Source organism: Anguilla rostrata, chromosome 15, assembly GCF_018555375.3.
Source record: "Anguilla rostrata isolate EN2019 chromosome 15, ASM1855537v3, whole genome shotgun sequence".
Lineage (NCBI taxonomy): Eukaryota > Metazoa > Chordata > Actinopteri > Anguilliformes > Anguillidae > Anguilla > Anguilla rostrata.
The window spans coordinates 19,006,741-19,017,383 of NC_057947.1; the positions used below are offsets into that span (position 1 = coordinate 19,006,741).

The following is a 10,643-nucleotide window of genomic DNA, read 5'->3' on the forward strand; positions in this document are numbered from 1 at the left end:
ATATCTGCTTTGCAATGAAATTGTGTGGTGTTTTAGTTCACATGGGTTGCCAAAACTTACAAAAATGACCACACTAAAAACTGGTAGTACATAAAGACTTGCCCATTTAACTAAGATGTGCCATAAAGTTACACAAACGACATTAATAAAACTGATTTTTAAGATGAGGACTGTATTTCGGCTATTTCGGACACGTATGAAACAGGTTAGGCCTACTATATTTGAACTTGAAAGAAATCGAGTTTGATTAGACTTTCTTAGGTTGCTTGGTTGAAAAATCTACATTACTGACATCATATATGAAGGTAATACTATCAAAACAAGTCTTCCATTACTGTGCCTGCATAATGTTTTCTGTGAGGTTTGACGTCCTCATTTTTTTATTCAGATAATATTTTTTCAGTTTCAGAAAGTTCACAAAAGCTATTCCATCCTACTGCTCTTTGTGTTACAGTGATATAAGCACAAGCTAAGTAAAATTGAAGTGAAAATATTTGCCATTATAAAATACGCTGTGTGTGGGTAAATATGAAGGATCCATGTCCACACTTTTCCCGAACACACAGGATATTTCCAGAGAGCAAATGCAATTTTCATCATTGTGTTTGTTCAACACTGAATTCTGTCCATCTCACAAGACTGTTTCAAATAGTCATGCAGCTTTCCTTGTTTTCATTTCAGTGTGTGTGCTTGAGTTCTGTGTTTCCATACAGTCAGCTACTTAAGGAATTTGTCTAGTTTTTTCTTGATGTTGTCAAAAGCGTCCTTCCCCAGGTAGTCGGCACGCCCCTCCTCCCACTGACGTTTGTGCTCCAGGTCCTCTTCCTCTGGAGTCAGGTGAATGGCCAGATCACCGATGGAGGCAGGCTGTTTTTGAACATGTCAAGAACACATGTCGGAGTTTGGGTGTGCATCAGTACGTGGTCATAATTCTTCATAATTGAAACAACAGTTGTAATTTATTTCACGAGGATAGAATTCATAAAGAATAACCCAGAAACCATGTAACCATGTGACTGCAGTCGTCCCTGCAGGTGTACTACTGGCTGCACACCAGTGGAGGGCAGCAGTTAGCAGGGTTGTATAACAGAATGTCAACAGCATTTCCTACAACAGTGATAATGTTATATGCATAGAAATTAACTGTAAGGTAGGTAATATCAGAGTATTTATTGCAGGTTTCCATCTGGTTTCACATCACGTGTATTCCAGCTCTGATCTCTTGCAGCCACAACCGATTTTTTTTTTAAAACTGCACATTTGTGTAGAAATGGAGCCACCTGTACATCAGGGATAACCAGGACTGTCATTTTGTAAAGGGGGCAAAGGTGTCGATTGTGATTTTTATAGATTTTTATATTAAAATGTTACACATTTTCTTTTTCCAAATGAAAATGCCACAAATGGTGTTCAAAAGGCTCTAGAACTAAAAATGATTTCAATATTTTGAAAAAAATTATGAAACACTGCCAAATTTCATTTACATTATACCTTAGTTTAGTTAACACCTTATTAACATATTATGAATGCTAATAAATAAAATGAATAAATGCTATGGGCAATACTATGAGTCAACCTACAGTTGCAAGTGATAATTGTTAAATGACTAATCATTAAGGTGAAAGAATTCATTAATATGCTTTGATCCAGGTGCAGCAGACTAATATTCAACAAAGGGCAGAATCATTTTCTTGTTGTCAGAGGACTAAATTACAGGCTATAACATTTGGTGAAAACATAAGGACCTAATTATAACATACCAGCTCCAAAACCAGCTCTTCAGATTGGCTGCTGCCCAAGACTCCTGAACCCAGGGCTCTGCCTTCCTCAACTGGAGGTGGGTCCTGTGGGTGTGTCCATTCAGAAGCCACACCTTCATCCCCTGGAGGCCTGTCTGCTTGGTGTGCCCCCTGGAACTACAGTATAATACAGTACATGAAGACTGATTACAAAAATGTCTACTCTGACACTATTATCTCCCAGAGAAATTAAATTACACAACTATATTTCAGTGCTGCCACTTGTGATTTTACGCACTACTTCTGTGCATGAAAAACTACACTACACTACATATTGCTTTTTTAGTTCCACAGTGGCATAAACGCTGTGCTTTATTTGGTCGGTAAAATAGCCTGTTTAAATGCTAGACTGCAAACTGAGTCTGCATGCACAGTGTCTGGTTTCAGCTTATGCTCTGTGGGTATGTGAAAATAATTCCTGGCAATTTTCCACACTTTTGTTTCCATCGCAAATTGAAACCCATAGGCAGATCTCTGGGTGAAAGCTCCCCATAAACCATAAAAGAGTACATGCTTAGTGAAAGGGTATGCTGTTTGTTCTTCAGTACACCTCTAAATGCTTATCCAACAGGTTCCACCATTTTCATTGTTGTCTCAGGCACCTGTGCATCATTATTCTGGATGCTTTCGCAGCATCATTTAACTCCTCGGAAACAGAATATGCACAACAGTAAACAGCCACAAGATATTATTAAAGTTTTCCCATTTTATTTTGCATAAAAAAATAGGAGCTTTGTCAAAGATTTCACTGAGCATGCATTTACTTTTTATAAACTGTCCCAACACTGCTCTCACTGGGGTATATAAAGATTTTCAAACGTTAATAAAGCATTAGAAACTGACCATTTCCTTTGGTGCTGTGGGTGGGGAAGCCTCTGTGTGCAGAGACGAATCCTCTTGGTGAATCACCTCAACGCTTACTGTCTGCTACAGAAAAACATGTTTGACTCTACTTTAGAAAGCATCCAGAATCAGCCTGTAGCAGTGGTGAGGGTCCTGGACTCTGGACTCCCACAGACGTCAGACAACATACATTTCACAGGAAAGATGTTCGCACACTGTACTATGGCCTTCTGGTGAGAGTATGTTTTGTATACTGATTTTATATGTAAGCAAGCACACAGCCACTTAATCTGGCAGTCTGTGTACAATTTGCTGTCCTTTGCTGTGTACAATAAAAATACAAAAGTAGACTTTTATATGCAGTTCCATCTTTAAATAAATAGAAAAAGTCCTGAAACTCAGGCCTTTAAGGTCAATATTTTGTGTTTAGCTCACAATGACTTTTCACTGTTTCCAACTATCATTATGATATTAATCATTATGATTAAAAATAATTTAATTTATTTTAAAGATGCTACTCAAGAAGCTACTTTTGTATTTTAGTGCACAGTGTTACGAGCTACAAATCAACAGGTGCCAAGTAAACCTGACCACCCACCTAGCTGCCAAGCAATAACTTAAAAGCTAGACCTACGATTAAAGTTGGACTCTCTGGCTTAAGATTTGTACCCTAACCTAGTGTATGTTGTGTGGTGTAAAGGTGTGTGTATAAACCAAGCAAAAGAAAACAGAAACAAAATGTGGAACATCTATCAAGGCAGACCCTCCTCTCCCCCTATCGGCTAAGAGGAAGATGTCCATGTAGTGCTGGATCAGCACTGCCTCAAGGCCTTTTGGCAGGCACTTCAATTAAAACCCATGCAAAAAAAAAGTAAAAATGCACTCAAGGGCGAGGCAGCACACCGACAGAGAAGAGGCTTGGCAGGTCCTTCCAGCAAACAGACGGTATCCAGACACAAAAAAACTATTTCAACAAAATCCACTGGGAGCTACCCTTCCAAAATGCCATCAGGCACACCAACCCATCTGTGGGTCTCTGATTAAGTAACATTTCTTTCCATATTGTGCAACACAAAACAAACGTTCGATTCTTCAAATGTATGCCGCCAAACTTGGTTGTCCCCGCCCCTTCTTGTCAGACGGTCTTGTAAACATTCTGGTGAAGGGAGGGACTGCTCTGCTGTGTGTTGTTAATGACGCAGTGAGTGCCAAATCAAAGAAACAAAATATAAACAAAGCGTGTGTGTTTGAAGTGCGTAGGTGACACTATCCTAATAATAGTAATACTATTACTACTACTACTACTATTATAATAAACACAAATGGCTTGTCTCACCTTTTGAGGGGGTGCCTCAAGATCTTGCCAGATGTCTGTCTGTGTAAAAGACGGTGCTGCTGGCCGGCAGTACTCTACCCACCACTGCTTCATAAAAGGGCCCAGGTGCAGGTGACACAGGGACCCATCTCCCAGGTAAACCTCCCCCTTCTGATGGTCATACTTGCAATGCCAGGGCTTGAGTGCACCCAGGAAGTGAATGATCTTAGCCTTTGGCCCATACCTACAAATACAGTAGATCACAGACATTTAAATCACATATAGACAGCACTGCAAATCGACTGATATATTTTATGAAATGTATACATTCTGCCTGACAGTCAGTTCTCAGCAAGTCATCAATCATGTTGACATGAGTGCAGAGGACATTGCAGACTACATGGGAGAAAGCAAGAGATGGGGAAGCTCACTGCTGGAAAGCTGGCAAGTAGCTGTAGACAGTGCTGATGCTGAGGTTGTAAATGAATGGTAAGTGCTTGCTGATGTCTTCTGTGGCCCAGCCACTGAAGAAGGAATTCAAAAGTCCCTGGTCTCCACCTACAAGCCAAGAACATGCATGTTCAGGACGGTCTTAATCAGCTGCAGGCCTGAATTTGTCTAAATAGAGCTTTTTTTCTGCAACTTAAGCCCTGGTGTGTTGTGTTCAGTTTATAATTATTCTATGTAGTGCCTCATAAAACCCTCTTTGCTAGTGGATGTTAGCCCTGGGGGGTCCAGAGACTTTATGTATTACTTACAAATAATAGAGCTAGCAAAGCTGCGGTTCAGTGGGACCAGGCCTCAAACAATCCCCTTCCGCTTATACCCTAAAAGAACCTTCCTGCCCACTGCATCTGTTCTTTTCTTCTTGTTTACGTGCCCTATCCTCCCACCTCTCTCTGTATCTCTGTTTTTCTCTTTCTCTCTCTCCCTCTCGTTCTACTGTAGGGTGTAGTGGGTGTTCTCCAAGCTCACTTAAGGGTACAGCGTCAGTGCTCTGTCTGGGACCTAAACCTGTAAGCTCTGAGTTTACAAGCCCTGTTTCTTAACAAATACACCAATTGCCTCCCAGCTGGTGATTGTACTGGTGAAGATTACTGACCATCAAAACTGCCATGCTCCCTGGCCCACTTCAGAAGCCGGGTGTGAGTCTGTAAAGATGGCCGGAATATAAACATGCCGGAGTTGAAGCAGTCAGGCCAGCCGGGGTCAGGGGCAGCAGACAATTCCTCACGGTCAAAGAGCTCGTCCACGTTACACAGTACCTGGGGACAAAGGCGGATTTTCGCACAGGCAAACTAGGCAGTTGCCTACGGCCCGATCGCCACAAGGGGGCCTAGACAGTGATGAAAAAAAATTGTATTTCATTTTTTATTATTTAAAAATGTATATTTTCGATGAAAATCCTATTAATTTCAATTTGACATATGCGATCCTAATAAGAAAAAATAAATCACAAATACGTAAAATGTTTTAATATAGACTAAATAAGAACGTCCAGTTTATTGCATTCAGATGGTTAGACATTAAGGGCTAGCTACATCACTGTTAGCAAAGTCAATCAAGAGACCCGTCGATTTAGCTACATGCTTTCAGGAGCAGTTAAGAGGGTAAAAAAGAAAAACGAAGAGGCAAAAAAGAAAAAGCAAAAGAGAGCAATGGAAAAGTTCCTCTCCCCTGGAGCATCGAAAAGTAATGTTACCGAGAATAACCCGCCACCAACCAAACTTGAGGCCTCCACTTTCCTTGATGTTATCAGCCATGAAGGCTTGGGCTAGATCATAGAGACAGAGGATACAGATAATGATAAAGCCAAGACTCTCTCTAATCCTGGGGACCCAGTTAATTAATTTAAACCTATTCAGCCTATCCTGCAACTTGGGACAAAACTGACAAAATCCGGATTTATATCGCATTCAATAAACAGTGCCTGAATAGTCGCGAAATTAACATCTTGGATGAATTCGGCTTCCTTACAAAAGCTCATTCAATGAGAATCTGTTTGGATGCGTTAGGCGACAGATCATTTAAGAGAATTCTATGCACGGGATCTAGAGACAGACTTTACAGAAGAGTTTTGCCAGTTTAGCTCTATTGTAAAAAAACAAATCTATTATGGCCATGTATCAATGACCTGGATAGCTAGGCCTAAGGGATGCATTCCAAAACATGAATATTTTCCTTAGAATGTATTTTGCCATGCCGATTTCGAACTGCTAATGGGACAGGACATTTTCTGCGCTTAACGATTAAAAAGTCACTTGCGGTGTATACTGAAAGAGACAAAACTGAATGCGTTTGCATTATTGGCGATTGAAAACGAATTCACCACTTTCCTGGATTACGACTACGTTATTGAAGATTTTGCCCAATTCAGAGTACAGAGAAAGCACATGTAAATGTGAGTAGCCTATTTTTGGCTGGACCGCAACAGCTGGGCCAGCCCTACAAATGCGAATGTCTGTGACTGAGTGACTGAGTGACTGACTGAAATTACACCATTAGTCAGCCGGATCAAGCGTGTTAGGTCCAGCCATATACTAGGTTTTAACCTGGTCTTGTTTCGGTACTGGCTGAAGTTATGATGCAATGTAGTAACTGGGAGCTTTGTTCCATTCAGTCGGCCAGGTATAAAGGTTTACTGTACCCATCTCTCTCTGAATCACTGAATTCTGAGCAAATACACTGAATTCCAGGCTAGCGATGTTTCTGTATGAACTGATAAACCACATTACCTGTACGCATGATGTAGTGAAAGTATGGTATAGCACAAGTCTATATGCTATGTTACATTACATTACTTCACAGGCATTTAGAAGATGCTCTTATACACATGTTTTTTACATAGCATTTACATTGTATTCAGTTATACAGCTGATTAAGCAGTGCAGGTTAAGTACCTTGCTTAAGGGTGCAACGGTGTCTCTGCCATAATAAGTCTGTTGCACAGCCCTTAGCATACAGTTTCAATAATTGCAGAAAGTGTAAATGCAGCAAGACTTTTCTTTAAGGTTAAAGAACCTGAATTACTGCTGTTAAATATCCAGGTGTTTGGATACAATATTAATGCGTGCTGTGCAAGCCATCCAGAAAAATCAATTTGTCAAGACAAGAAACAATTTTGTTCAATCATGCAGGTGCAGAAAATTTTTTTGCATTTGGACATGGTTGACTGTAGTTGTTTGTGCTACTGAGGGTTTACTGACAGTCAATGATAAACTACCTTCCTAGTGAACATGTCCTCTTTGACATTACCCTTATTTGCCTGAAGATAGTCAGCAAACACACTCATGTTTCAGTCAAAGGGCCTTTCAAATACTGCTCATCCAATGTCGCTAAAGGACATCTAAGAAGCCTAAAAGGAGATGTGTTTACACGGATGAAGTGCAGGGACTCACGAGCATGTCAGCATCCAGGAACACACACTTAATGTACTCCGTGAGGGCCCAGCAGTGCAGCTTGGTGAGGGTGATGCCTAGCTCAGGACGGCCCATCATGTTAAGGTGTGCCCAGTCTGAACTGTCCAGTACTTCCACGTCTTTCACCTGATGGAACACTTCAGCCAGGGCCGCCCTGGGGTAGGGGGAACAAGGGGGTGACCACTCCTCCAGAAATCACCCCAGTTTTTGGGGAGGGGAACAGAGGAGCGGCCATGGCACGCGGTTGATCCTGGGTTTAATCTATATTCAGCATGTCCAGGTGGGGAGTCTACTGCATGGTGATGGCCTAATTCATTGATCTGTACAGCAAAAATGATGTCAAATGGCCACTGATGTTTGTTAGAGAGTGATAGTGAAGTCTTCTTTCAAGCCTTTGCTAAAATCAGTCAAAAGCTCATTTCAGACACGTGTGTGATTACATAACTAATTTCAAATTTACATGAATGTATAGCACACTTAATAACATGAAGTGCACATACTGTAAGTGTATGATGTATAAGTGTACATTAATCTTATCTGTCAAATTTCAAATGTTACTCTGCTGCATGTGCTGTGCTTTGGATATCAGCCGAGCATACCAGCACGCATGTGTACATGATCTGAAAATTTGTGCAGAAACATACAGGTAAAGGTAACATTCTGTTCAAACACAGACTGTTCTGACGTGTGCAGAAGTGATGCAAATGTTTGACATTGCAGATATTCTCTGAATTCCTGTCCTTGTGCATGTTACTCAGTGACCAAATGGTGATTACCATCAGGGCCAGACACTCACTCATATGCAGGTCTAAACAGATGGATCTTGGAAAAGCACAGCCATTATGACAAAAATGTGTTGGACTGAAGTCAGTCAACAGTACAATTAAACATTGTGAAGGAAAAAAGATACATTTCCATTCATTGTGAGTCAAAGCTAAGGGCAGATTTTGAATGAATCCAGGCTTGTTGTTCTCTGACTGCAGCCAGTGAGAGCAGGGTTTGGGCTGCTGTTAAAGAATTGTTCACACACTTGCTCACCGTGTACCCTGGGAAACGTGCGAGGTGACCATGACCACAGTCTGCCGGGATGTCCCATGCCTGCGCAAGCACTTCCCTATGACTAGCGCCCCCTGGCTGTACGCGTCGTTAGTGGCCAGGGTGACAAAGGCCTGGTCCGTTACTGATAGAGCAGGAGCAAAGAAAGAGGGGGTGAAACATGGTGAAACTGTACCCAAAGTGACCTAGAATTCCCTTCTTTCATGTCACTCTAGTTTGCCATGACCCTGGCATTACAGACTAGGAGAAAGGTCAAAACTGAACTTATGTCACTTGTGAACACAAATTGAATGGGTGTTTTAGTGTGTATATTGGCTGTGTCACTAAGATACTTGATTCTGTTTACAAAACCGGCATCAAAAATAATCATGGAAATCACAAATAGTACTTATTTTCTGATTCTGAGTGTCTCTACTCAGCAGCCCTTTTGACCTGTTTTATCAAAAAAAAAAAAGTCTTTTTGGCCAATTGAAATGTTCATATTAAAAAAAGGGGCTAAGATGAGTCCGACACCCCACAGAGTGACATATGAAACATTGTGCTTGCAGGATCTTCATATACACTGCGCTTGTGTGCTAAGACTTAGGACTGTTGACCAGAAATTCACCATGTAACACTATCTGCAAATTGATATTATGAAATAGTAGCACTTGGGATTGCAAACGTTATGAAACAACAAGAAAAAGCCGTAAAACATTAACAAAACAAGGAAGTTTACAAGGCATCCACAATCATTTTCCTCCACACACATTCTAAAAATAAAACCGTGTTTGTCTCCTGGATGAGTCTCCATGTTTCATATGATCCATTCCAGGTTACCCTAACAATCAACCATTGAATCACACTGCCATACAACTATTTCATCATCATAGGCAAAATTATCTTCTGCACAAGATAATTAACAAATTATACAAAAACAAGTTAAATATGGTGTGCACAAATTCACTGTCCTGTACTTTAAAATTTTCACTGGCAGTTTGTATCTACTACATCACAAGCAGTGATACAGTATATAAAACTTGGCTTCAGCAAGTTGTATTTAAGTCTACTGCTAACAATCACTGCAGGTTGTATTTGAGTCTACTGCTACAATCACTGCTAAATGATTGTAATGTAATGCATTAAGGTGTGTGTGTGTGTGTGTGTGTGTGTGTGTGCATGCGTGCATGCGTGCTTGTCATTGGATTACAGGTCAGTTTGTATTTACCAACATTTTTCATTATTAACAGATAACTCATTAAATGTATAAAATGCCAAATTCAGTCTTCTCTGCCTTTTAGAATACAACCCCGAGCAACCTACTCAGTAATGTACTGCCTTTAAGAGAATAATTCCAGAAATATGGGTCACTCTTATACTTATGGATAATCCATTGCTACAGTATTTTTTGGCTTCCATAATTAATTGGAAATATCAATGGAACATCAGCATTGCCACATTTTAAAGTAATTGTTGATTTCAGTTAATCTGAATAGCTACTGAATACATACGACATCAGATATGACTGAATAAAAAATTTAAAAAAACATTTTACAGTGGAGAAATGTAAATGTCACATATAAAATCAGTTCAGAAAATGAAGTGCAAGAGAAAAAAAATACTCACCTGGCATGCTAGCAAAACCTGAGATCCGACACAAATCTTTTTATAGAAAAATAGCCGCTTGACATACAACAGGTGCAGAGGCTACAGTTTTCAGGGACATAATATCTATTTTTAATTTGTAACACATGAAAACATAGACATAAAACGAAAATACTTGTGAATCAGTTTGGGATTCCAAGAACAATGCTATTCCTGTCCTGCAGACAAAACTCAATCTCTTTGTAGCGAGTGTTGCGTTTCAATTATTGTAAAGCAGAAATCTATAACATGCATGCAGTTACGGCACTCTGTATAGCAAAGGCGTAACTGTATTATTTTCCAATGTTCAGCAGTCTATGTCTATGTCTTCTTAGGCCTCGGTAAGGTTGAAAACTGCCCTTGCAGTCCTCATTGTAATGTCTGCCCTGGAGCAGGCTGGTGAACTGTGAATGTTTTCATAGGTTGGTCAAGACCAAGTCCACCCACATGCTGGTCTGTGAATGGTTATCTACTGGGCTGGCCATTAGTCACCTGTCACGCTGCCTCCAAAAACGTTGGACAACCAAAAAATGAGTCTAAATAAATTTGGCGCTGTTTTCATTAGATATGCCGCCACAAATTCTAATG

General features: G+C 40.4%; 1 protein-coding gene across 2 annotated transcripts; it reads right to left on the reverse strand.

The window, feature by feature from the left end:
- Positions 1 to 152: 152 nt before the first annotated feature.
- gyg2 (glycogenin 2) lies at positions 153 to 10,625 on the reverse strand. 2 transcript variants are annotated; one of them, XM_064311181.1, is made up of 9 exons: positions 10,038 to 10,625; positions 8,415 to 8,556; positions 7,356 to 7,530; positions 5,060 to 5,222; positions 4,389 to 4,515; positions 3,979 to 4,201; positions 2,643 to 2,723; positions 1,761 to 1,916; positions 153 to 867 (listed from the first exon to the last, which is right to left on the reverse strand). In XM_064311181.1, exons 1-9 carry the CDS (start codon positions 10,042 to 10,044, stop codon positions 718 to 720), a joined length of 1,224 nt encoding a protein of 407 aa, XP_064167251.1. In that variant the 5' UTR covers positions 10,045 to 10,625; the 3' UTR covers positions 153 to 717. The 2 variants fall into 2 exon arrangements, with proteins under 2 accessions (XP_064167251.1, XP_064167250.1); XM_064311180.1 differs by having other exon boundaries at positions 2,643 to 2,726.
- Between the last annotated feature and the right edge of the window lie 18 nt (positions 10,626 to 10,643).